Source organism: Caloenas nicobarica, chromosome Z (genome assembly GCF_036013445.1).
Source record: "Caloenas nicobarica isolate bCalNic1 chromosome Z, bCalNic1.hap1, whole genome shotgun sequence".
NCBI lineage: Eukaryota > Metazoa > Chordata > Aves > Columbiformes > Columbidae > Caloenas > Caloenas nicobarica.
The window spans coordinates 107,438,548-107,465,719 of record NC_088284.1 but is presented as its reverse complement, the minus strand read 5'-3'; the positions used below and the strand labels follow the sequence as shown (position 1 = coordinate 107,465,719).

The 27,172-nt window shown below is 39.5% G+C and overlaps 1 protein-coding gene across 4 annotated transcripts; it reads right to left on the bottom strand.

Annotated features, from left to right (window-relative positions):
* Positions 1–3,116: 3,116 nt before the first annotated feature.
* ALG6 (ALG6 alpha-1,3-glucosyltransferase) lies at positions 3,117–26,426 on the bottom strand. Of its 4 annotated transcripts, none has more exons than XM_065656822.1 (17): positions 25,967–26,426; positions 25,786–25,863; positions 25,496–25,648; positions 23,382–23,493; positions 19,722–19,806; positions 16,150–16,239; positions 15,183–15,271; positions 12,821–12,903; positions 12,066–12,130; positions 9,603–9,788; positions 8,967–9,102; positions 6,716–6,801; positions 6,034–6,118; positions 4,867–4,937; positions 4,161–4,229; positions 3,814–4,012; positions 3,117–3,552 (listed from the first exon to the last, which is right to left on the bottom strand). In XM_065656822.1, the coding sequence occupies exons 4-17, from the start codon at positions 23,461–23,463 to the stop codon at positions 3,355–3,357; spliced, it is 1,524 nt and encodes a 507-aa protein (XP_065512894.1). In that variant the 5' UTR covers positions 23,464–23,493; positions 25,496–25,648; positions 25,786–25,863; positions 25,967–26,426; the 3' UTR covers positions 3,117–3,354. The 4 variants fall into 4 exon arrangements, with proteins under 4 accessions (XP_065512894.1, XP_065512896.1, XP_065512895.1 ...); XM_065656824.1 differs by having other exon boundaries at positions 26,240–26,320; XM_065656823.1 differs by lacking the exon at positions 25,496–25,648.
* Positions 26,427–27,172: the final 746 nt, after the last annotated feature.

Sequence of the window (27,172 nt, the reverse complement as noted above, 5' to 3'; positions counted from 1 at the left end):
TTTCTGGCATCTATTTAAACTTAACAACATGCACAACCAGATAATCTCAATGTAAATAATACATCACGGTTGGTTTATGCAAGCACGTGTACAAAATGCTGGTTTAGACTCGCTGCTGCGTGGAAAATAAACTATATTTTCTATATGTTCTTACTGCAAATATATCAATTATGCTGCCTCGTTGTTGCGGGGTGGGGGGAAGCAGTTGATTTGTGGTTTTGGTTTTTTTGTGTTGTTTTGGTTTTCATTTTTTTAAAAAAGGCAACGTAACCCTCCCTGCAAGAACGGGCTGAGACATGATGATGTTAAAAGATGAACTTTGGATCCCAGGCATCCAGTGGGAAATGGTTGTGTCCCACTGGGGTGGGGTCAGGGGGGTGCACACACTCATTTAATGAACTAATTATCGCCCCCCAAGCTAGCAAAACATAATTTCAATGGTCTGAGCACTGAACACGTTTCACTTGCCACAGGTGGGGACTTTTCATCATCCACAACCCACCACACACCACGGAAAGGTATCGGCTTCAAGTCCACAGCATTAAACACACAGCTCTGATAACATCTGCTTTTTAGGTCAACATTTTAGTTTCGTTTTGGTATTTAATGATGTATGAGGAGAGTTGTTATAAACCAGTTTCTCTTTCATTATCCCCAAAGCCACCTCTACAACTTGGCAAACACCCCCATGTCTCAAATCGGTGAAAGTGCGGTCAAATGCTTGGGGTTTGGGTTTGGGTTTTTTTGCCAGAGAAAGCAAGGTCAATGTAAACGCACCCACCTGAACGTCCTTTCCAGCACTGCCAAGAATTGGTACTCAAACGGATAAACTCAGTTTTACAACTAAAATTTTGAGAACCAAAGTGATAAATGTGTTCCAGTGTGTGGTTAAACATATGCACACTCAAGCTTTGGGAGTTATTAGTATTGATCGAGAGTTATTAATTAATTACTAATTAATTAAAAAATGTTTTTGCACTTTAATACCTGTGCAGTCTGATTGGAAAAAATGTCAATAAGTGTTTGGTTCCTGTTTCCTGTCTCCCGCAGCCTCTCGGGAGCTTTCTGGGCTGTTGGGTTTGTTGTCCGTACCCGGTTCCCCAGCTGATGACTTTGGGTGACAACGGCCGGTGAGCCTGAAGCAGCAGGAGTTTATATAACCTGATTGTAACCTCTGGAGCTGGAAATTAAGTAATTATCAATCTGCAAAGGAACTCTGCGCTAGTCTAAATCAAGCTGTTCAATATAGTCTTAGAAAAACAAAATAAAACTTTTACAGAAAGTATCATTAAATGTGATGATGGACAACACTAAGTTACACACTGTGGCAATTATTAAATACCATTAAAATTGGTATATAATAATTTTTTAGGGAAATACAAAGTAATACACTAAGATGTAGCTGTAAATGCTCCTCATTCGTGCCTTTGCTATTTAAGCACAGTTTCTGTGACCTCTGGGTGTACCAGGTGTTTGCCTTTCAGAAGCAGCTGGTCTGTTCAGAACCATTTCCAGTTCCACAGCGAGTGGATCCCAGGACTCTCACTTCATCATCCCTGGAGCCACCTCAAGGACCAAGAAAAAGGATGCAGGAGACCCCCAAAACTTGGGTTTTATATGGGGGGAGGGATTGCACCACCATCTCATGAGGAACGGATAATTAGAACCTGAAGCTGTTCTGCTTCCTTTGATCTTAATCTGCTGTTCCACCCCTTATTTCACTGGCAGTAGATGTTCTCCGAGCTGCCGCGCCTCCTCTCAGAGAAAACACTGGAGGGTTTGGGGTTTGGCTTTTGCAGCCTCTGCAGACAAAGATTCCTATTTATGTGTCCTGATACACATCAACGCAGCTCAGCCCACACTTGTCAAAAGCAAAGCCACGCTGTGGGCAGAGCTCTTGCATGCCACGATTGGAGTCACACCCGCAGAAAAATCCTAAACTTGTGAAAATATTTTTGTTGCTTCATAGTTAACTGTTTCAGTGTAGGTGAACTGCTAAACTGTACTCACCCCCGATAATGTTACCATTAATATTCAGAAGCACCTTTTTATTTTGCCTTGGCTGCTGTGGGCGCACTGTCAGCTGTGGTTACTTTTTCCACAAAAAATAAAGATGGAAAAACTGAATTAATACACTCAGCGTGTAGAGACTTCACGTGCAGGATTCATAACTCACAGTTGGAAGTTCCTGAACAGCTGATTCACACACAACCGACGCTGCAGAGCCCCAGAATGTGCGAATGGCTGCGAGTTTGGTATGTGAGAGAGCGTGGTCAGGTCAGGGGACACGGCTTCAAACAGTCATGGCTTTGCTTTTATATAGATATGTGTACATAGCTATAGGGGGAGAGCAGAATGAAAAAAAAAAAAAAAAACCACCAAAACTGACTCCTAATTAAACTATAGCACCATGAATTGCTTGATGATCTGCTACATGCTTTGTTATGTATGTAATTGATCAATTTATATTCTCTGAACTGTTGGCATTGGAGGCTGCACTGCACAGAGGCAGAAACTGCAGTTTAGTTCAGTTTATACACCTGCAAATTGCTCTGCAATAAGGGGTGGGTTTTATTGAGGTTTTTTCTTTTTTTCTTTGAAGAGCCTGGTAACATGCACTATTCTTTCAGTAGAGCCAAGAGTTTTTTGGCTTTTCAGCCTCATCAGAAACAGTTGTTGAGAGTCACAAGATCCACCAGCATTAAAACCAAATCATAGCTGCTGATGTTCTCCAACCCACCGCATCCGCAAGAACCTTCTCAGACGTCACAACCTCCAGTTCTGTGCGTCTCTGCGGCTGACACAATTATTTTGGTGTTGCTGGTGTGGAAAGTGTCACATGTTATAACAGAAGGAAAGCAAAAAGCTGTGGGGGAACTGAAGCTGCTGCAGAGTTGCTGTTGTATGAAACGATGGGTGACAGTGACTGCTGAGACAGTTGGTGTCACAAAACACTTCAGCAAGACAAGAGCTGCCACTCAAGAGTTTCACTTCACCTGCACGACTGCACTTGCTTGTGCTTTTCATGCTGGGAAATCTGAACTTAATGCTAACAAAACAATTTGCTGTTTTGCTGATACGGCAAGGTTTTAGCATTAAATCAAAATTTGGTCCTTTATTAGGTATTTTCAGTTCACAAATGGTAACAAAAGTATCACACGTCTGAAAAAGCACACTACAAAATACTTTTCCTTTAAAACAGTCTTTCATTATCTTGAGTTTAAATATGTTTCCTGACTTTCATTAGGTTACAGGACTTGTATTACATCACAAACAGGTTTACCTGCAACACCAGACACCGTTCACTGAAAATACTCTGTCTTTTCAGTTTAGTCCTTGATCTTCACAGGTTGATTAATTGATTTTCTTCTGACTTCTACTATTCTTTGAGTCCCAGAGTATAACAACATTAAAATACACCAGAAATAATAAAAAGTGTAAGCAAGAAATAACAGACACGGATACAGGGAATAAATCCGGTAACCTCTGTGGCGGACGTGCTGCAGCACACACAAGAGACAGGACGCCCATCAGGGTTACGGAAAGAAGAAACTGTAAGATAAGGAATGATATATTAGCTAATGGTGATTTAACACCTCAAACAAATAAGTTGTTACTTTCATTACTTGGGTGCTCTGTGTTCTTCAATCTATACATAGATTACATTGCAGAAAAACTATAGTGCACCTCTACACTGATAGTGTGGCTTTCCCTGTTCGCGGCTTTATAGACAGTTATAAAACTGGTTTACGCGGGTACTTCAGTAGCACAAAGAGCTGCAAGTAATGAGTTATAGGAATTAAAACTGCTTACCAGACTCCTGACAATCTTGGAAAATGATTTAAACAACGAAACATAGCCCTTCATGGAAAGGGAGAACGGTTTCAGCTGCAGGTCCTCAGCTGAAGTCTTGTCCAATATGGAGAAGGACGCCCCGCAGAGCGACAGGAACGCCGGCGTTGTCACCGCATAGGCCAGCAGCAGCCCGTCCTTCAGGAGAAGGGGCAACATACTGTTAAAACAGGATTACCCGCAGAAGTGAGTGCACATTCTGAGTTACATGCCAAAAAATGTAAAGAGAAGAGGAAAAATAATACATTTATTTACTAGAATTGGGGAAAAACCTGGTTTTAAAATAATCGTTGTAGTGCCCAACTCACCTGAAAGTTGATACAAGTAAAAACCACGTAGCCATAAAAGGGATTTCATTTATGATTAAGCAGACTGGTCTAGAACAAAGAGAGGAAAAGCAGGTCTGCAAACACGGCAGTGACAGCACTTTGTCCCCTTCGCCTTGCACAGGGACGCTGCACTCCCACCCCTCCAGGGGCTGGGCAGAGCAAAACCCCAGGAACCAGCAGCGCCCAGAGCCCCCTGCGCCCCCCGCACCCCACCAAGCCCCAGTGTGCAAAAGTTCTGCCCTGCACGGAGCTGCAGCAGGAGCTACCAGAGATAACACAAGTTCTGCAACCACCAGCTGAGCCTCCCTGTCAGGCACGAACGTGTTCGGAGGGCTGCCCCTCCAAATCCTCCCTTACCAAACATTATTTCAGGCACGCGTAAGACATCCGCGCTGCCCTCACCTCCTTTGGGGCAGGGGATGGGAAAACAGCTTAATGACCGGTGCTGCAGTCACCCAGTTTAACACCGTGCTCCAGGGTGCCCAGTCACAACACTGAGCTGAGCGAAGCAGCAGAGCCCCGCACGGCTGGATTTGTGTATTATACTTTCGTTTGCAAGTTATTCAGAAAAGCAGACGTACTGAGGTTTTAAAATCAGATACATAAGTAAGCGAGAAAGCAGCATGTGATAACAAGATGAGGAAAAGAAGATCAAAATATATCCACAGAAAAATCATTTACTTACACTGACACTAGAAGAATAGATTTTTCATGGACTTGAAAGGAGAACAAGAAAAATGACAATGCACAACTAACCTTAGAAAAGGAAATCAGAGATATATTAGTATATCTGACTGCAATGCAAAGCACCGCTTTAGTTTCTCCGCTGGCATTAACTTTACATGAGTATGAGCTAAATGATCTGATTTTTCTAATTAACTGCTACATTTACTCCAGTGCAACTTAAAACTACAGAGAGCTGCTTCTGCAATCAGCCATACATGCAAAAAATACATTGTTTGAGAGTTTACCCAGAATTATTCAGAAAACACTTTACGTAAAGAGCCCTCACTCTTGCTCAACTTTACTGACAAGAGTATCCCCACCAAGTAAACACAATATTCACGTACATAAGCACTGGCAAAGTTCAGTCCTGGTGAGAACTACCCACCTTTTTGACGTAATATTTTGCTCATCATCCTCATGAGCAGTTCACACACCAAAGTAACCAAACTGTCCTTTTTTCCCACCAAATAAAAACACACTGCAAAATACGAGCCAATTCTTAGAAAGGATAAATGTTAGTTTTAAGCAATGTTGCAATAAACTCTCAAACAGTACTCACATAAAATTAAAAATAGAAATTATCTTGTAACTCTTGAAACCTTAGGACCAGCTCCGTATAATTTTGATTTCAAGGAAAATGGATTTTTGCATCTAAGTCAGGTTAATGTGCTTAAATTCAATTATATAATATGACTAAGATACGGCAAATATTTGAGAAAATAGTATCACTGTCTTTTCCAGCTGCTAATGAGATTACAATGTCCATCTTGGGACTTTTTAATTGAATTTTGCAGCCAGTGCAGTAAGAAAAAGTAGCACTTTGGAAGCTAAAGAAAAAGAGGAGAAATTCCAACTCTATGTGAGGCTAAAATGTGTACAGAATCTCCTCAAGACTCTTTAGAGGAAGATCATAAAAATACAGCATTAATGAAAGAAAACTGAGGCTAAGGAAGAACGTCTAGATTTAAAAGACGGGTCAGTTCCCCTCAGATATATGATAGCAACGCACTTTTTAACTCATCTTTTCAGCAGGAACAGAAGGGCATTTAGTGGCACACAGAGTTCTGCACGCTGCAGCAATGGCAAGTGGATATAAAACAAGGAGCAATTAAAAACGTACACTTACTAAAGCAAATTTAAACCCTCGGAGAGAAGGCTGGACAGTCAGTTTTATACAAGTAGGAAGGAGGCTCAGGAGCGTTACAGCCAAACTAAAGAATTTTGTAAAAATAAAACACACCACAGTTTTAATACATGTGTAACTACATTATATCATATAATGTATAATCATATAATCACTTTTGAAAACTATCTAAGTTAGGAATTCACTTGTAATACGCAGAAGTATAAAATCACTCAGGGAGACTCAATCACAAGAGCACTGGACGGTCCTCACTGACAGAAGTGCTTTTGGAAAAGGAATAAAGCATTTCCATGAATATTTCAGACCATGTAAACCTCAACTGGAATTGTTCACTTATTCAAAAAACAGAACTGTGAACTCTGACTTCTAAGAGCACTAGAAGAGGTAATTCTCTGATGAGGAAAGCATGCAAATTTTAACTCAGTTTTAACGAAGCAAGTAGCTTAAATCACCATATGAACAAGCAGGAAATTTTTCAGTCATAAGTATTTTAACAGTACTTGGACAAACTTTTATCACTTGGGAGAAAAGTACAGTATAGGAAAGAAAACATTTTTTTCCAAATTTTAAACACCACTTTTCATAAAGCTTTGACCAAAATTACACATTTTGCAAAAAATAATGCAGATAAAAAGCTACCTAAAACACTTCAGTGACGTCTTACCTGAGTTTTAGTTGAGTTTGAGGTGATACTATGTTCTTTATCTTTATAAGGACACTGAGACTGCACCAAATATTGGCTACTTTATCCTGGAAGTGGCAGGGCGGGGGGAAGGAAAAAGTAATTAGTGATAATTACATTCATCAATTACATTCAAACTTAAGTTTGTGACAACAGTGGGGCTTGGGAGGTGGGGGATTGTTGGGTTTTTACCATTATACTGCAAAAGACACTTGTAGATATACATCGTATTTTTAGATGTACTTAAAATTATTCTGATCTTCAAAAATGGAACGTTTCAAGAGACTCAATTAAAACATGTTCTAAAATAACTGAGAAGTAGTTCTTCAGCATAAGAGACTAGTCCTGAACCCATGAGATCACACATTTTGTGAAAATAAGGCTCAGAAACTTTCTGTCCCTGACTAAACGCTGGCATATATGCATCTTTTTTCAAATGTAAAGACATTGGGTATACTGTCACATTTCATTACGTCCCCAAATGTATTTAGCTGTGCTTACTGCTTGCTAGCAATGACAGAGTTAACCTCTAATAAATCAAGAAGTCTAAAGACATTAGCAGTTGTGCTAGGATCGCTTTCAAAATTAAATTTGTAACTACAGCTATCATGCTCGTGAAACTCATCCCCGAGCAGCTGCTGGAATCACAGCTGTGTAGACAGAACAGTGAGAAAGCCACCAGCACCAACAACTGAGCCATCTTCCTCACGTGCTCAGCAGCAATACGGAGTATGCGCTTCAAACCTGCTGAGGATTACAGGCCAACAGAGGGGTTGGCAGCACCAGCAAACACCCAGGACGCCTCCTTAATAGTCAATACGATTTTACAGCCATCAGCATTTGTTACTGCTGCTGGAAATGGGAACCAATTCAAAGAACCTGTTCCACACAGCCTGATATACATTTACTGCACATTGCTTACGTGGACAATTTCTTGTTTTATCTAGATTAGCATCCAGCAAGTCACTCCCCTGATCAACTCAGAAAATATTTGGGCTAATATTAGACTAAAATCCTTCAGTACTTTCAGACTCATTGGTTATTATTATTTACAGATTTAATTTTTAAGCTTGGTAGTGAATAAAGTGCGGTGATCAAAACATTTATAAATTCCAGGTAACTCCCAAGGAGTTGGAGGGTTTTGTGGGGGAGAGGAGGGAGGATGGGGTTTTTTGTTTCTGTTCTGTTCTGGTTTTGTTCTGTTTCTGTTTATTTGTTTGGTGTTTTGTTTGTTTGTCTGGGAGGGGTGTTTGTTTGGGGTTTTTTGTTTTTAAAACAAACTAGCCCAGAATACACCAAGAATACTTCCATACTGCTGCCTAAATAAAATGTTGCCTTTGGTACACCAGCATTAACTTTTGAAGAAAAAAGCACCAGCCATTATTTTATTTATATCTAAAGAAGATTAAAAGAAAACGGAAGATGAATCTAGCTATGTAAGCGTTTGCTTAAATCCATGTGACATCAAGAACTGAAAATTCAAAGCTTCATTTTATTGGTGAATCTTGAAGTTGAGAATTTGCTTGTAAAAGTGTAATATTAAGACTCCTGCCCTAATTAAGCAAAATAACAGCAACAACTCACTGTTACCTGGGAAATGAGCACCCTTTGGTTTACCAGCGAGACTCCTGTGGCGTTAGCATTATGTAAAGGAGGAATTGCTCTGCTGGATCAAGGCTGCAGCACTCAGCGCCTTGCAGCGCTCAAATGTTGAGAGCTTAAGCAAAAGTAAAAGCAGAACTGGCATAAAGCTTCTGGAAAATATTGCGGAAACTCGCACTGAAAATACAAGGCGGGTCAAAAAGGAAGTTCTAAGCTACACCCAAAACACTATTTTAATTTTTTTTTTTTTTTAATAATTAATCCTATTGAAAAAAAGCTGAGCCAAACCAAAGACAGACTGAGGCTGTTAACTTTTAGGGTTACATCTTCTGACACTGTCAATTACTATGGAATCTATTTCAATGGAAAAATGTATGGATTGAAGTATGGGTTTGATGATGGGATAAGTGTTGTCTACTCATATAATATCCTGGAAGATGCCAGCTGAGCTGGGGTTAAATACTGGATTAAATAACTGGCAAGAAATGACTGCTGAAGAAGCCATCTCAAATTACTAGTTCTGTGGTGTGTCTCCCACATGAAATCCCTAAAGGTCACGATGAAGGTTTCTCAAGGGATCTAAGAATACAGAACATGTACGGCGGGGCGGGGGAGAAGAAAACATGCATGCCTCAAACAAGCCTCGGTCAATGGGAAAGAGTCTTCTGAGTACTTGCATGATTTGTTCCATGTCGGTACAAAACGGGAGCCAGCAGACGGCAAAGGAAACCACCACCGTTCCTGTTATTTTAGTTAACAATACTAACCTGCAATCAAGAGAAAAAGCTTATGTCAGAAAAGATGTAACAAAAATGTTGGTAACAAAATTCGGTTCTTAGTTTATAGCATAAACCTTTTTTTAAAAGATACAGAACCGAAGGCAACAAATCTAAACAGAAAAAGCTGCCAGTACCAAAGTTTGTCATCCCCAGATTAGCGAGAACAAATCCATGAGAACCAGAGAGCTACTGCTGTCAATCAGATCCAGTTGCCTGCAGCAGCCCATATTTAATTTAGCTTACAGAACAAAGAGCACTGAGAAAGGAAACCTTAACAGATTTTGCTGTCTGTTCAGTGGAAATATTTAATGTAAATCTCAACAAGAAATATTTATTTTGCAGGAGAGGAATACATTATGACAAAATAAGTACCTTCCACTAGAAATTAATTCAAAAATGCCCACATGCAAATAAGGAGAATCCCATTCTCAATGCCAGGCTGCCTGGCTGTATTCTTGAGAAAGATAAAACGGTTTAAAGCCACTTACCCCTTTCCTTTCAGTCCCTTCTTGAAGCACTTTCCAAGTAAATAGCAAAAAAAGGGCAGAGAGTGGTAGAGTTCCATCTGCTTATAATTTAAGGCCAAGCAAAACGCCACTGACCCCAAAAGGTCCCAGTCGTAAGACAAAGCAAGGACACCCCACAAGGCAAAGCCAAGGCTCACTGAGTTGTATATGGTTTTTTATGTCAAGGACAAGACGCACATCTTAGTAGCGGAAGTCAGCGATGAATGCCCTGAGGGACAAGCGTAAAAGAGCGTGCAAAAGAAGTTTGTCCACATCAGTTTGAAAAACACACTGCCAGTTGTGACTATGCTGTTCACAGACAGAAATAATTTTACTTCTATTTGAAGTGTAATCTTTATAACTTCAAGGCTTGATTCAAAGCTTGCACAGACAAATCTGAGGACAAATAGTGCGTGTTAATTATACATGTAATGTATATTGAGTCAACCAAGCTTTTGGTGACAGTAAGATTCATCAGGGTAAACATTTTTTTTCTTGGTATTTACATGATTTAGGATAAACCTTTCAAGAGTCTCTCCTCCCAAGTGATATGTGCAGAATACTCAAATACATCAGTATTTAAATTATATATTATTTAGTTCAAGGACTCCGGGGGTTTTTGTGATTCTGTTACACTTGCAACGCGCCCTCATGCATTCCAGTCCCCTTAGCTGCTAATACTGTAAAAACGATGAAAAAGTTACTGAAAGCAATGTTACTTCCTTATGACTTACAGGTTCCTAAACTCAGTAGAGTTTGAAGACACTAAGCTACACTTATTGTTAAATAGCAACGGAAGATTAGCTTTGTCTTTTACTGTTATTTTTACACAATGAGAGAAACCGAGTAAGAGACACTTGCGTTGTCAGAAATTTCACAATATTTTGTTTTCTCTTTGACAATAAAAATACACATTCAGATTGCCTATGTTGTTTTTAGTCCACTCAAATTTCCTACTCAAAATCACCATACATCTGAAATCTCATCAACAAGCCGTTCTACCAAAAGGCTGGGATCTTGCAGAGATGTGCAGCAGCAGTTAAGGTTAAGCAAATCTATTGACTTCTCGGGAGCTGGTCACGGATAGTGAAGTAATTCACGTTAAGAGTCACAGGAGACTATGCATAACATCTGTCTGCTTCAACATCTGTGTCATTCCTGACATGAGGTTTGCTGAACCTTTTCTTAAAGATCTCGATGCTGGAGATTCCACAACATCCACAGACAGTCTATTCCAGCATTTCACGGTAATTAAGGTTCAAAATATTTTTCTTTTTTTTATTTTTCTTTTCTTTTTTTTTTCTTTTTTAATAAATATGCCGTATGGTAACTTCAGAGCCGTTACTTCTTACCCTACCCAACACAAGACACACAGAACACATTATTGCCTTCCTCTTTGTACATCTGTTACATATTAGAAAACTGTAACTCTGTGCCTTCTTCTGACCACCAGCTTCTCTCACCTGAGATGAATTGCATTAATTCCCATCCCCATTCTTATAAGTGATGTCTCCGGATGATCTACATCTTTAAAGAGTCAGGCCAAAAATAGAATTTCAGAATTCCTGAACTGTGACTCAAATATCCCATAGCATTATGATTTTTTTTCCTTCAAAATCTGCTTTCCAAGATATATCATCTTCCAAGTTCACCGTGCACACTCTTGGAAGAAAAACACAAGTTAGTATACCGATTGTCAAAGCTTGATTTAGTAGATGCTGAGATTCAATATCTCCTTGGAATATTTAAATATCCATATTTATCACAACTCCAGGGTCACGTCCCTCTGGCTCAACAGCACTGAGCAGCACAGCCTGGAGTAGTCAACTAACAGCATCTGCTTGTTCATGTGCAAAACAAGTATAAAACCAGAAATCTTACTAAAAAAGACCCACCTGTGAAGGTATCTGCCACCAATATTGACTAATAAGCTCTGACGGCCTAACTCGTAGTAAACGCCTAGCTTTTAAATGGTTCGGCATTAAGGGAAGTGAATCCAGTCTCAAGTACTTGTAAATGCAGGACACAATGGCGCATTTAATAGAACTGAACATTCTACACAACTACACTTGACACGCTTCTCTGCCATCTCAAGATCTGAGGTTATTCTCTCTCCAAACACAAATCACGGGAGCACAAGCCATCCTTCTTTTCACTGTCATAGCATCATTGACGTTTTCTACAATAAAGCAACTGACAGAAATATGAGCCTGAGGCACGGAAAAAATGCTGTTCATCTTTGGATTGACTTGTCCCAATATCAACTATTTCTCTCCAATATATTTCAGACTTACGGTTTTCTTTAATATCTTTCCTTTGGGGCAGACAGAAGCCCCTCAGATGACTCTGTGTACAAAAGTAACCTCCTGCCCAGCTAAAGACAAGTACTAAACAACAGTGTTACTTCGTAAATGGAAAACTCATTTCACTGCAGAACAAGGATACTGGAAGTGCCCATGGTCAATAAGAATGAGGCCTGGATAAAGCAGTATACAGAGAGCACTGGAAACCTGGAACGGACCAAAAAAGAAAAAAGAGGAGAAAATTATTATTTCAAAGTTAGACATCAGACAGAGGAACTTTCACTACTCCTCCAGTACAAAAAATTGCCCCTCCATGGTGCATCCTACATTTAGGAATCTACTCTACAAGTAATATTCTGACAGTAATATTTTGAGGAATAAAAAAGTATAAAGACTTTCCATAAATAAGAAAATATTTAATGGAGACCAGCCTGCCCTTTGCCAACCAGCTCAACGATCACACACACCCATCTTAAAGCTTGGAACCAATCCAAAGATCAGAAGACTTATCATTCCAAAATGTTTTGGTTCTACCATTAGGAGCGTGTGCAAAGCAGTTCCTAAATTCCCCCATGTCACAGCACAAATCTGTGGTTTACTATCCAAATAATAAATCCAGAAGTAACTGAAATTCAGGAGTTCATAGCTACTAAACTTCAGAGCATCTTGTTATTGTCGTTGAAAGCATTACAATATTTGCTCTAAGTTAATGGCTTTTTATATCTTTTTAACTGAAAAGCCTTTAATATGAGATATACTGACTGTCATTAGTTTTAAGTCAATTGAAGCCACTGTGGTGTTCCATACATTAATTAACTCTCATCCTGTTACATTTCTACCCTGTTTTAACAGTATGTTTTCTTTGGTTTTTAATTTACACACACACCAGATACTTGCCTTCTTTTTAGTAGATGTTTCTTTCAAGGAAAAACAATAGAAAATAACTGCAGGAATATAAACCAGCAAATCAGCAACAAACACTGAAAAATAAAAATCAGCTTTATGTTAGGCTCCTCCCACATACCTCATCTTAGTGCTACTCAAGTTGCATATTTTCATCTGGATTATGAATCTTTGAATCTGCTTACAGTTTTAACTTCTTGATGCTCCACATCTTGTTTTTATTTGATGTAAAAAGCCTAGGATGATAATAACTACCCAGCATTAGAGCGAGACTAGCTGCCTACGTTTTGAATATGCATCTGTGTATTTTGAATATTGCATCTGCAGCCTCACTGAAACCTTCACTTTAGTCATTCAAGTCAACTGAAGTTGACTGTAGTTTCAGTTGAACGTGATTTTCTATTGTCTTACATTGCGCTACAGTACGTTTCACTGTTTTAAAGATAGCTCAGCTTTGGTAGTTACACCCAAGCTAATTTTTTTTCAATTGTTTTTGGGAAGGCAAGGAAAAAGGACAGGCAAATAAACATTAAAATATCAGAAAGTCCTTCATTAGAATAAACTGGGTAGTTCCACTTCAAAGGACAAAAAGAAATAGGTCTACAGAATTTGATCTTGTTAATGTTTCTAACGCTATCGTTTCTGATGTCCCAAAGCTGCTGCTTCCACATGTTCAGCTGTTTTGGCTTCTGGCACAGCCTCAGTCAAGAAGGGAGCGCTCTCTAGTTCCTCGCATGCCAAAAGGAGAGAAGGCATTCTTAATTCTCAAAAGAAATCAACTCCGACTAGATCCAGTCAAGTTGTTTGATGGAACAGATAGTCTGAAGACACAAGTAATTAAGAAGCTCTAGATTAGAACAATCTCCAGTGTATCTGTGTGAATCACTAGTGATGTGGATAAATAGACTTAAACTAGTTATTTGGCTCTGATCATCTGCCTACAGCAAATATATGGAAGAGGGTCGATAAGAACACAGAACCGGTAGGTTCACCTGCCTAGAATTATGTCAACTCCCGCTCGTGCTAAAACCACCAGGTGAATTCTTCTTGAGTGTGTCTTAAGAGTCTGAGAAAAATCTCAGATTGTTTTTATAAACCAGTTTCAGAAAATGTGTGATTATTCCAAGAGGGAAAATATGCTTTGGAAGTCATGGGCTTTGGAAGAAAATGCTCAAAGACATCAGTTATTCAGCGAGAATCATTTTGCAGGCTTAGGCCAAATATACCCAAGGCGTTAGCAAAACAAATACACTGACACTGAAAATAAAGGTGTAATATCAACTGCTGACATTGACTATTCTGAATTATTTTAATGCATTCTTCTAATGGCTATTGTTAGAAAGTTTATCAGTTCTCCTAGATCCATTGGTGGTTTGTCAAGTGAGTTAATTTCAAAATTAATAAAGAACATTTCAAGGGTAATTAAGTTCAAGTGATTTTTTTTTTCAATTCAATCAATTACTAGAGACCAGACTGTGAGGCTTGCGAAGTACAGAAAAGCTATTGATGAACAACAAATTCTGCTGTTGCTATCAGAAAGCGTTTTGTGGAGCTCTACTGTTCCGAAAAGCAAGACAGATTTAAAATGAAAGAAAATAGTAAGAGGTTAATATGGCATCTGCCGTTGCCTAAAGAGTTCATAGGCCACATTATTTGCTGTCCTGCTGATACAGCTACTGAATTAAATTATCTACAATTTTTTTTCTGCACTTGCTTTATCATTTTCATTGCAGAGGCAGTTCAAAATAATCACATAGTCAGAAGGGTGACTACAGGAAGATGAATTTAGTATAAAAGTGGTAAAATACATTTTTATTTTTTGTTAACAGAAGTTTATCTCTAGAAAGTGGTGACCATTTGAAAGGAAAGGGACATCTTTAAAAATATCAAGTATCTCCCTCTTTCAGATAAAGTATACAGCTCATAATAAAGATCCCTGAGATCTCGAGAGGCTAAGTCAGTAAATGCCAGTCTACGTGCAAAACAATTTTACAATAAAAACCAAGCTAAGCTGAAAATGAAAAGCGTATTTATCAGAATGGAAGGGAAAACACAGTACTATTTTTGAAATTTTAAAATGGGTCTATTAAAAAAATAATAGCTTTGTTTTAGAGTTTTTACTGGGTCAAATGGGTTGAAAACCCGTTTTTATATTTTGTATGTATCAGCAGCACAAATGACGGCAGAAGAAAAAAGAACACAGGAGTTTGGTTCACAAATGGACCTGCAAAGCCACCCCAGTCAAAGAACCGAGAATAAACTGGTGAAGACAGAGAAGCTGCATGATATTAAACAAGCTAAATTAGTAAGCGAGACAAATCTGTATGATCATCCTAAGGAAATATAATTTTCCTACCTGTTGTACGCATAAATAACTTATGCGGCTGACTCTCATACCCCCTAGATGTGTGCAGAGCAATCCAATCAGGATTTATTAACTTTGCACTGTAAAACAAAGTACAGACACATCAAAATGTAGACAGTTCTCATTTCCCTTTACACTCCTCTGAGCAATAAAGATGACATGCACAGGAGCATATTCCAAGAATTAAGATGAATGGAAGAAATATTTCAAAGAGCAATAGTGATCAATGAAAGATTTTCCTCACCACTAGATCAGGTTACATTAAAGACTTTAGCTGCTATTTCACAATTAAGAAAAAAAAAATCTTTGAAAACAGTGAAAATGGAATACAATATTTATTAGGACAAGATAACCACCTTCAGACTAGTTCCACTGACTTTAAAAAAAACAATTGTAAATACCTTTCATATTCAAGTATTAAATATAAACCATTTACAGTTCACATACATGCCCCACATAACTCTGCCTGTGCACTTTAACCTACATTCTTATTCCATAAGTCCCATTCCAACAGCAGTAAAGCCCTTGTGGAAAAAGTATTCCAATAACAGAATTCTATTTACATGATATCCAGTCATCAAATGTCACTTGGGCTCTCAATACAAGAGAGGTTTCCCACGCGATGCACCCAGTTCCTACAGCACATTTCTCTGTACATCACTGAGCCAACACTGGCTTATAGAGAAAGCTAAATATCTAAGTCACAGCTAAATCTGCTACAATGTAAGGACCTGGCAAAAAGAAGAATGTATCCCTTTGATCTCCCTTGCAATACTTACAAGACAGAAAAATAGCAGTGTTAGTGTTAAGCAATAGGGATAAAAATAAAATCTATTTCCCTAGCTTTAAGTAGCAAACAATACTTTCCATTTCATCAGCTGCCCCTAAATGAATAAATAAATAAATAAATGTGAACTTGGTGTTTTGTATTTGTAAATATTTAAAATAATTAACTTACATGTAAGCACACAGAAGACTGTGATAAGCAGTAAGAGGTGGATAATCAAGGCCCCAATACAGTAGGTTATTATCACTTGTATTGAAGTACCTAAAAAAGAAAAAAAAAATTAAAGGATCTACACTTGCAGCTTTGTTTCAGACCAAGGAAAAAACTGAATATTAAACCAAATATTTTTATCAATATATTCAAAATCCAATATAGAAGTTATCAGCTTCTGTATCTGCTTTATTTTACTTCACACAAAAAGATGTCAAGCAACAAAACAAAAGCAAAAGTGATTCAGGATACACTCACTTGTGTTTGCAAAACAGACTAAAAGCAGCTGCTAGCGCTTACTTACCTGGAGAAGGAAAATCCTGGATGTGAACAGAGTTTGACAAAAACCCAGAGACTAAGGCAAAGCCTGCACAAAAATAGCTGTACACATCTGCTGCGGCTCTGGATTTGTTTACAAGGTAGGCTTTGCAGGTCCTCACCTCCATCTACAAACCCAACCTACATTTTTTCATGCATGTCAGTTATTCCAGAAGATAGCACCCAATTTGCCAAACAAAAGAAATAAGAACAATGCAACTAAAAGGGAACTTCAAAATAAATTATTTTCCTTATATTAATCCTAGATTTCTTTTTTCTGGACTTGGACAGCGCATTCAATATTTGACAATGACTTCTAAAGAGTTAAACTATATCTGCTACTCTTTTAGACTGTAATGTAGCGAAGTTGCGAATTGCTTCTGCTTAACAGACCTTAATACGAAAATTCTGAAAAACCATCAGTTGAAGTTATACTGCTGGGAAGCAACTGAAGTGGAAAAGGGTGGCATAAAGATATTATGCAGACAAACAAAAAGCAGCATAGGGCTGGAAGAAAACTGCCACAGCAGGTCCCGCTGCGCAATTGTGATGGCACAAATGTAGGAGTCAGGGGGCTAAAAAGTTGTTTAGAAAGCAACACCAAGTTAGCAGAGTAACACCTCCTAAATAGTCAACACAAGGTCACGAACCTCAATCAGATACGTCAGCCACAAACACTTCACCTGGTTCTACCTCAAAACTCCAGCAGACCACAGGAGCGAAAGGAAAAGGATTTTCCTATTTGTAATTACGTTGTGTTGGTATTTCTATGGAAGGCTGGCAGCAGTTAAAACTAAGTCACCTCTTCCAAATAAGAAACAGAAGGTTTTATTCAAGGAAAACAGAAGTTAACAAAAATAAGGCATCAGACCCTTTATATGTTACAGTGAATCAGACTGCCTGTAGCGTATTCTTACTGCCAAGGGGCAAGCTCTTGGCTTTTCCAGGTCTGCTCTTCCAAGGCAGCCAATTTTTGACATTTATTATAGTAGAGGATATTTCTTGAATTCCTTATGAGCTGCCTGAAGTATCTTATGAACTGATGATGAATCATATTTCTTTCAGTTGCATCTCTGCTTCTTATCCTGCTATTCAAGATTGCTCATGCCAAGGCAGTTCAGATTCTTCGTGCAGACTGTAATAAACTGCAACTTAGTAGTAAACTTTCCAGTTTTGTTTGTTTGTTTGTTTTAATTTTACCTACCATAAACTCATAGTTTCAACCAAAAAAAAAAATCCCTATACCCAGTAATATTTAGCAAAAAGGCCTTCAGTTTTAAGTAGCAGTATAATAAGAAAGTAGCCTTTAATAAATAATGTCAAGGCTCTAAAGAATAATATAAATATATATATATATTTTAAAATTGTGGTTTCTGGCTCAGAGAAATCTCACACAAGGAAACTAAGTACAAACCATACCACAGTTTACTGCAGCGGGGGTGTTTTGGTCTTTTGGGGGGTTTGTCGGGGTTTTTTTGTTTGTGGGGGTTTTTGTTGTTTGGGTTTTTTTTTTTAATAAATCTTTGTTTTGGATCAGAGAAAATAAGCATGAAGAATGCAGCTGCATTACCCATACCTGCCTGTCAACGTGACAATTGAGTCTGAAAAGATCAAGCAATCTTACAGGACTATGTCCCCACCAAAGAGCTACTCTCTGTATTTACCTAGACAAATTAACAGCTTGTTGCACAGACAGCTTTTCTAAACACTAAACAAATAACAGCACTAGAGATGATTAGAATCTCAACTTCAAATTTGAACACTATTTTCACATACTGGAGCATAACATCTTTCTGCACTGCATATTCCTATAGTACAGAAGGGGAAAGACAGTTTAGTATTCCAGAATATAATCCCTCACGTGTCTGCCAGGATGTTCTTTTCCAAATGCCCAAGACTGAATATGACTTCACTGTATGAGAGAGTCAATTCTCAAAGCAGACTCAATCCAAAAAACTTCTGTTGTAAAGAAAACGAAGAGCAAATACAAGACAACCGAGATGCCCAACTGGCAGCCCACAGACTAAACCCACCCTGCAATACAGTTTCATCTGCCCCCTGGGAATGCCCAGATATGACTGCTCTAACTCTTCATTTTAAGTACATATAGTTCCGCATAGCAGAGTAGATCAAAGTTGCCAACTCTATTTTTATGTTGGCTCTACATTATCCCAACTTTGGCACAATAAGGCGTTTGGATATCCCAGAAAAATGTACAAGAGAAATGATAATACAGATACAATGGGATGATCTGAAGTCACAATAGAAAGTCATCTGCAGAGCTCCCCAGAGCGCTATAATTTCAGAATTTGCCCCACATCTATTTACAGAAATAAACTGAATTAATATTCTATTCTGTCATATCAGTCTGTTCCCCAACAGACAAACAGAATGTCACTGTCCCCATCGGAAGATGACCTGGAGTTCCCATATATTCCAATTTGTGTTGTAGCACATATAGGGACTACATAATTTTTACTGTTCCATGCAAACTCTAAGGAATATTAGGAATAACATAAACAAAATATTTGGAATAATTTTCCTAGTGTTTTAAGTGATCTGTACAAATTAAGTTCACTATCCTACATCTAGATTCCAGACATCCACGTTTTAAAATCTATATTAATAACATGAGTGTGAACAATGAACTTGCAGGTGTAAAAAACAACCAGTGCCTCCAGCACGAGAATTGAAGTCTCTGCACTTACTGGAATGACTTTGTGTTTTAGTTTAGGGGAGATGAGCACAGTTCGTTCTGATTTTGTCAGTGCTGATAATCATGAGAGGTTGTGTGCATTACAGAATTGGAACTCAGGAAATTGATTTTTTTTTCTCTCTATACCAGGAGAACAAGCTTTTCTATGATCTCTCATATAAGTCTGCTAAAAAATTGCTTCTTGATCTTTCCAGTCAATTCAAAACAAAGCCAGAGCCTCCCAACAGAGGGACCTACCAGTCAGGGCATTTTGTTATACAAGCTCACAGCTAGCAAGTCACACTTCCAAATTTTAGGGTTTTTTTTCTTTTTTGCGAAGAAAATGGTACCTCAGCCTAAGAACAGGGTGACACTATATTACTACAAAAAGGTTTTTAGAATAGCTCAGAGAACAGCAGATGATATTGCAGTGAGCTTAAAGGTATACTGAAGTAAAACACAAAGCAAAGCTTCTTTACATTTACCCCTTTGTAACCTGAACTACAATTGCACTACGTACCACTGCCTGATGGGTAAATTGTAAGTAACTTCTTGCCAGTGTCTCTGAGCTTCATAGTCTCCATACATAGGTGGCTTTCCTGCACCTAAAAAGAGATGACAGAGTATTAATGAATTTATTCTGGTTATGCAGATTGCTTTTTCTCCAGATATATATTTGCATATTAATATATTACTTATTTCACTCTCCATTCCTCTGTGATATTTGAGAACAAAATAGAGACCTCATCTGCGATGCAGTCTAAAAGGGAGGAAAAAAAAAAAAAAGCTACGCGTTCTTTTGGCTTTCTAGATATTTCTGCGATAAGCATTTATCAAGATATTCCACTGTGAAGAATTGCTTCCTCAACTGACAAAAAAAAAAAAAATCATTTCCAAGTGCAGATGAAAAATGTGGCACTTTCTCCGAAATAAAAAAATGTACATCTTATCCTGGTTTTACGTGAACTACTACGCTTGCTTAGTATGTAATAATTCAGAGTGTTCTCACTTGTGTTTCAGTCGTGTTGGTGGTGTTGTACCTTGCTATTAAAAGTAACAACCAGCCTTATTTTTGAATATACTTCGACCTCAGACCTGCTCAAAGTCCCTCAGTCCCTCTCCCGTTACTCTGTTGCCTGCTTTGCAACACCAGCAAGGACACTGCATCTGTCCCTTTCCCCACGATCCTTCATGAAGAGTTAAGATAAGCCATTTACTAAATCAGGCCATTCAGTACACAGAATAGATTTAGCAGAATTTTTTCTTGTAATCTACAAAGCTTTCTAAATAATAACTGCTCCATTTTGGTTTACAGGAATTGTCTCTCACACATTTTTCAACTGAGCGTTATATAGCCGTTCTGCAAAGTGAATTATGTTAAAGGACACATTTCACACATGCATACATAAGTCTCTCAGGGAATTTTTTTTTAATTCACAGGAAAAAAAGCTTTATCCATGCAAATACTTCAGATGTCAACTCATAAACAATTTCCTCAACATAAGCCTAACTCTGATCTAGGCAGTATGTTAAGTATCTTTATCACAGATTATTTACTTCTACTAATCTGCACTTATTGAGAACAGAAACTGAACTGATAGCACTTCCAGTAAAATATTGATACCAGTCAGACAGAGATTTAAGAGTTTCTTTAAAATATAGGAAAGGCATCTATAATTTTTTCACATGATGTATGTTTGTGGGAGTCACACAAGCTCAGATATGTACTATTTATCCCTGGGTAGTGGAGAGAACAGATTATCTCCACTAATTTATTCCCAGGTAGCACAGAGAGTAGATTATCTCCACTATACGACACATTCAACTAAAAGTTTCCCAAATAAGTGAGGCCACTGGAGAATCAGAGTCATATCTGTGTCCATCCTGTAGCTATAAATCTAGTGGAACAAAGAATCTGTCATAGCATTACAGAAATACAAAAATAGATGTTATCCCAATTTTAGAGTGTGCTATATGTGTGTGTATATACACACATATATATTCATATATAAACACACATTTCAGATTCTCCTCCTTTAAAAAAAAAAAAAAAAAAAAGGAAAAGAAATCAATTGGCTTCAGAATGGCCAAAAGAGATCTTAATCCAAAGGTTTGATTACATAAAGCCAAATGCAGAGACTGACAACACATCAGACTGAATAAGCATATGCAGTTTCCATCTATGGCAAGCATCAAGTATACAGCCAAACAATTCAGAATCAAGAAAAGTGGAGTATAATATTTTTAAAGTGTCACAAATACTTTAGAGTGGTCTTATTCAGTTTTATTGTTACCTAGAAACAGACATCTTTAAGAGTCTGAAGCGGCCTTTCAACACGGGTATTTAGCTCCTACTCATTTAGCAGGAATTTGACAATGCATTTTAAAAAATTACGCATTAATCTATGAAGTCTAATTTTTCCCCAATAATTCTCTGAGACCAACTAATCTAAGGTCATCATAAATGGTAAACTTTCAAAACTAGGAAATAGTTATCTGGTTTCTCTCCATCATGACCGGATCCAAAAGTGTGCTAGATGGCAAGCAACAGAATTGAAACTACAGAGCAAATCAACACCGCACAGTCCGTGGGGGCAGAATTAACCCCCTCACTCCTGGCCACGCGGGGTTTCAGACTGTGACGACTCAGCATTTCTACCAGGCTCTGCTTCAGAGAATGACAACTACTTCTAATCCTTTGCTCAACTCTATTGCACAGAGCAGCAGTGAATGCAAAACGACAGGCCATGTCAGTTTAAATATTACCCTGCCCATTTTTTTTTTCTTGCTCCTGTCATTAAAGGTTTATTACATCTGAAGGAAATCAAAGAATAAAAAGTTTCCAGTGTACCTATGCATTTGACAGCTCTTTTTAACATTTGGGTTCTCTTCCTTTTTTCCCAACCAGCCAGTGCTCGAAGTTAAGCACATGCTTTAATAATTTGCTGGGTTGAATCGGACTGAGCTTTTGCTATTCCAAAAGAAGTTATATGATTGTTCTGTATGAAACAAGATTAAAAAATTGTTATTTTAGTTCAGGCATTAAGACTCTCTTTCAAAATATTGATTGGTTTGAAATTAAATCAACTTTTTAAAAAAAGTCTAGTTAGCAATGTCATTATAAACACTTGCACTGCAACAGAAATTTAGGATTGTGTGACAAGAGACAGGGTGTTTGTTTTTCTGCCTATAGATGGGTAGAAAAGAGCCTCAGTTACCTATAGAACAGGTCTCTTATGATGGCATTTTCAAAAAGCAAATTCAAAATAAGACAACTGTGTAAGAAGGTATGCATGCAACTTGTCTGCAAGCAAATTCCTGCAAGTAAATGAAACCCAGGAGTTACCAGTTTAAAATCCCTAGAATACTACTGAGCAGCTCCAGCAACTCAGGAGATGAGGTTCCCAATTGCCTTAACAGAAAATGAGAGTTGAATTTGACTGAGCTTGTGATTCTTTTAGCTGATGGGAATTGAAAGTAATGACTCATTAAAAAAAAAAAAAAATTGCAGAGAGCAAGCTTTGTGCAAACTTGTGCTAAGTGTAGGAATGGCATTGACAGGTTTGGAAAAAAACTTGCTAGTTCTCTGCAAGCATTATGAGACAGGGAGGAGAAAAAACTCCTCTTATTAAAAGAATATAGCTCTAGTTCACGCTGTAAACAACCTGAAGGAAGTATTGCTACAACGCAGAGCATAATCGCTCACTGCACATCACTTTCATACCATCTTCATTATCACCAGTACAGTTTTATCTAAATATAAATTAAGGCTATATCTGTCATAGAACTTAAAGGACAAGATTTTTTAAAATGTACAATTGGACTGCAATAATATTCTGCAGCTACTGAAACAACAAAAACATAGAGGTGAACTGCCAGCTCTTCTTTGGCTCCTCCTAAAACATTACTGACCACCACCCCACAACAGCAAAAAAAAAGTTGTGGTGGCTTTTTTCAGAATTTTGTTCCAAGCGGCTGTGACGTTAATCATTGCACACTTCAGAAAAATAAGAACAAGGTATTTTAAGAACCTTATGGAAACAGGCACTAAAATATAACAATACTTGAAAGAACACATTGCTTCCTATTTATGATTTTACATGCAAGTTTATTTTAATTTATCACAAGCTGCATAATTCACCTTCATGTGGTTGTTTTACAGACCACGCACATGTATTACCTGAATAAGAACCAAGCGATACAGTCCAGCGTACAGTAAGCGCTAGTAAAACAGTAATTGTCATTAAGCTCCACTTCTCCATAGCTGGTCTTCGTAACAAGCCAAAAGGTACCTGAAAAAAACACCATAAACATTGCTCCAATACTGTCCATGATTTTATTCCTTAGGCATTTAACGGCACTACTGACAGCCCCGGATTTCCCCCCACCCAGCAGCATTCTGTTCCTGCCCTGCGTCTGGAAGCACACTGCAACCAGGAGGGGTTTGCAGTACTGGAGAATTTCTAATCATGAAGCCAAATGCTGCCCAGAAGCGATTTCTCCCACTTCTGAGCTAGAAGCTGAAAAGGCATCTGAGAAAACGCATAAAAACAACAGCAAGAAGGTAAAAAATTTCAAATCACTTAAGAGAATTCAGATACTAGATCGACACTGTGCTGTACATACACATCCATCCTTAAGCATCACCCTAATAAGCTCCACACAATTTGTTACACAAACATGTAGCATGTTTTTACCTGTAAGTGACAAGAGAAGGTTCTACAAGAGACCAGTAGAGAAGATTATAGCAGCAGACAAAATACTCATGCCAGTCATGTATGTTAAGCAGTTCACAAACTAATATTTGCCACTGAACAAGAAAAAGCCCTTCAAATAAATCTATAAAAATTTCTTATTTTCTTGATTAAGAACGCCACGGCCAAATTACACAAAGTGCAGATCTGGCTTCTCTGATGGTTTAAACATACTCGAAAATTATTTAAAAGTTAACTATGTACTGGCAGGTCTTATGCTGGAGCAGGTCTGTTCTCCTGCAGCCACTATAAAAGCACGAAGTCCATCATAAACTCTGTATCATGTTTCTAACCAATTCCACAGGAATAAAGTCAAGAGCCAGTACATAATCAAAAATTTAATGCATACCACCGACCTAGGAATGCAAACATGGCATTAATGATCAAAAATCCTTGACCTGAATCTTACTTCAGTCTCCTCGATATTCAAAAAGGGGCTTGAAATTCTACCTCTCCCTTCCCAAGCATAACCACACAATCCATCAGCTGCCTTTCTCTATAGGATCCACCAGATAAGCCTACCAGGCTCAAGAGATCTTCTCCACCCTTCTACCCAAAAAGGGTGGAGGACTGATCTCCCACCAACCTGCTTGACCACTATAAGGACATAATAACAACAAGAAATGTTGCTAGATCTGTCAAATTGAAGGCCTCATGCATCAAATTCCAAAATCAAGAAACAGGAAAATAAAGATGATGTCCTATGCAAAAAAAAAACCACTAACGACAGAATATGCAAACTTTGACCCAGAGGATCAAAAATATTTTAGTCCAAGTTAGAAAAAAAAATCAAAGAAGTAACTACTCTAGTCTTGACAGTGACAGACAGCAGTAAATCCAAAGACTGTTCTGCCAAATCAGCAGCAGCAGCACCATTCCCTCCAGAGTCAGCAACAGACACATTACAGAAGAGCGGATGAGCCTGGTACAACTGCCAAAGACTTTCGTTGCAGAAGAGGCATCATCCGATTTAAGTGAGTTAGTGAGTTTAATACACTTGCCACTGCCAAAGGAGAAAAAAATAGGCACAGAAATCCCACACTGCAGCAGTACTGAACTGCTGGTTTAGTAAGACAAGCAACGTCTAGGATGTGTTTAGGTTATTCTGTTCAAATTAAGTCCACATTTATTTACTATTCACAGAAAGGTATGACACAATACCACCATGAAAGGAAAAAAGCTACTTTAATAATATAAATCTCTGACAGCAGTAGATCATCGTCTATAAGTAGAAACATGAACATTGATATTTTCATGCTTTCAAAGCTACACCTGTGCCTAAACCACAGGATATGCACATTTATCTAAATAAAACATACTGAGGTTGACTCTGTAGATCATTTTACCCTAAGTGAACTCTCATGCTTCCTAAACTTGGGCCCAACAAGACCAGAGTCCTGTGCGACTTCCAAAATCGAGAGTCACAAACGCACTCTTTCCATTCTAGAAAATACCCACATCTGCTCTCCCTTTTTACCTCCAATTAGAACAAGTATTAATTAATTGCATTTTCTTAACTCCTGTGTAACACCAGTCTCACCTACAGACAGACTCCTCCATCCCTGTTCCTCTCACTTCTGCCATTCCCTACATCTGGAGTAAACATCATTTTCTGGGGTATTGAGTTTCTTCTTTGTCTCAAAGGTGGTTCATAAATAGTCTTTCCTACTTCTTTTTCATCTTTCCATACCTCCTGAAACAAAAGCCATGTTTTTGTTACATTCTAAAGCACAGACCTCTAATTTTTGCTATCTCATGGGTAACAATGTTAAACAAATAAGACTTTTCAGGAGATGATAAAGCTGGTTTGGTCAGTCTCAAACTTTTTACCTTCTGCCTCTGACTGGGCACACACTAGAGGGTGTCTCAAGGAAGATGCCACCTATAAGCACAGGGTGAAAATCACAGCTAAAAAAAAAAAAAAAAGTTATGCTTCCACGCTGCTTACTATGAAGATCCAGATAAATAGCTCCGATACAAACCACCCACTCCTTGCCAAGGGGAAACTCACATAACTCAGCCACATATAACTCGTTGTTTTAAAAGAGATGTCAGCACACAGCTCACAGCATCCCTTCCTTCCTCAAAAACACCAACGCTAAACTAAGAATTGCACTTGCCAAATACCCACTCTATAACCCTACTGTTCCCCCACTCCTCGCCAGAAGACGTATTTATTCCTCGAATTTCCTCAGTTCACCCACCCGCTATTTCCCGCCGCCTCAGAGAGGGACACGACGCTGAGGGGCTGGGGAGGGTCTGGCGCTCGGGCCCCCCCGCTCACCCAGCCGAGCCGCCCTCACCGCCCGCCACCACCGGGCCTCCCCTCAGCACCCCCCAGGGAAGCCACGGAGGGGCGGCTCGGTACACCGACACCGGCGAGGCTCCCGGTCCCCCCGGGGCACGGCAGCGGGACCGGGCCGGGAGCCAGGCCCTGAGGGGCCGAGCGGGGCCCTGAGGGAGCGGGCGGCGCCTCCCGCCCCGCCGCGCGCCCCTTCCCGCCCCGCCGCGGCGCGAGCCCGCGGCTCCTTACTGGACACAACCGCCGCGCACGCGCTTCCGCCTTGGAAGCGGCTTCCGGCCTCCCGCCCCGGGAGCCGGCGCAACGCGCATGCGTGGAGGGGGCGCGGCTGCGCCTGCGCGGCTGCGGCCGCGGCGGGGGGTTCCCGGGGCCGGCCCCGCGGGGATAACGGGCTGGGCGGGGATGGGAGGGAACCCACGGACCCCTGGTCCCCCTCGGGGGTGTGGGGGATGAGGGCTTAACGAGAAGCTTTACCTCAGGGGCCGCTGCGAGCTCCGGGCTCGGCTTTACCCCGCTGGTGCTGCCAGAACGGGATGCTCTGGATGGGGGGATTAGAAGGGGGTGGTCAGCAGGTCAGAGAGGTTCTCCTGCCCCTCTGCTCTGCCCTGGTGAGGCCGCGTCTGGAAAATTGTGTCCAGTTGTGGGCCCCTCAGCTCCAGCAGGACAGGGAACTGCTGCAGAGAGTCCAGTGCAGGGCAACAAAGATGCTGGAGGGAGTGGAGCATCTCCCGCGTGAGGAAAGGCTGAGGAGCTGGGGCTCTGAGCTGGAGGAGAGGAGACTGAGGGGTGACCTCATTCATGGTGATCAATATGGAAAGGGTGAGTGTCAGGAGGATGGAGCCAGGCTCTTCTGGGTGACAACCATGATAGGACAAGGGGCAATGGGTGCGAACTGGAACACAAGAGGTTCCACTT

Excerpts from the sequence above, each read along its gene's own strand:
- ALG6 (XM_065656822.1), bottom strand. The coding sequence starts at position 23,463 with ATGGAGAAGTGGAGCTTAATGACAATTACTGTTTTACTAGCGCTTACT. Across the intron at positions 9,789-12,065 it reads ATTGACCATGGGCACTTCCA|ATACAACTCAGTGAGCCTTG; the intron begins GTATCCTTGTTC and ends ATAAAAAACCAT. Across the intron at positions 6,802-8,966 it reads TTGACCGAGGCTTGTTTGAG|GATAAAGTAGCCAATATTTG; the intron begins GCATGCATGTTT and ends TGCCACTTCCAG.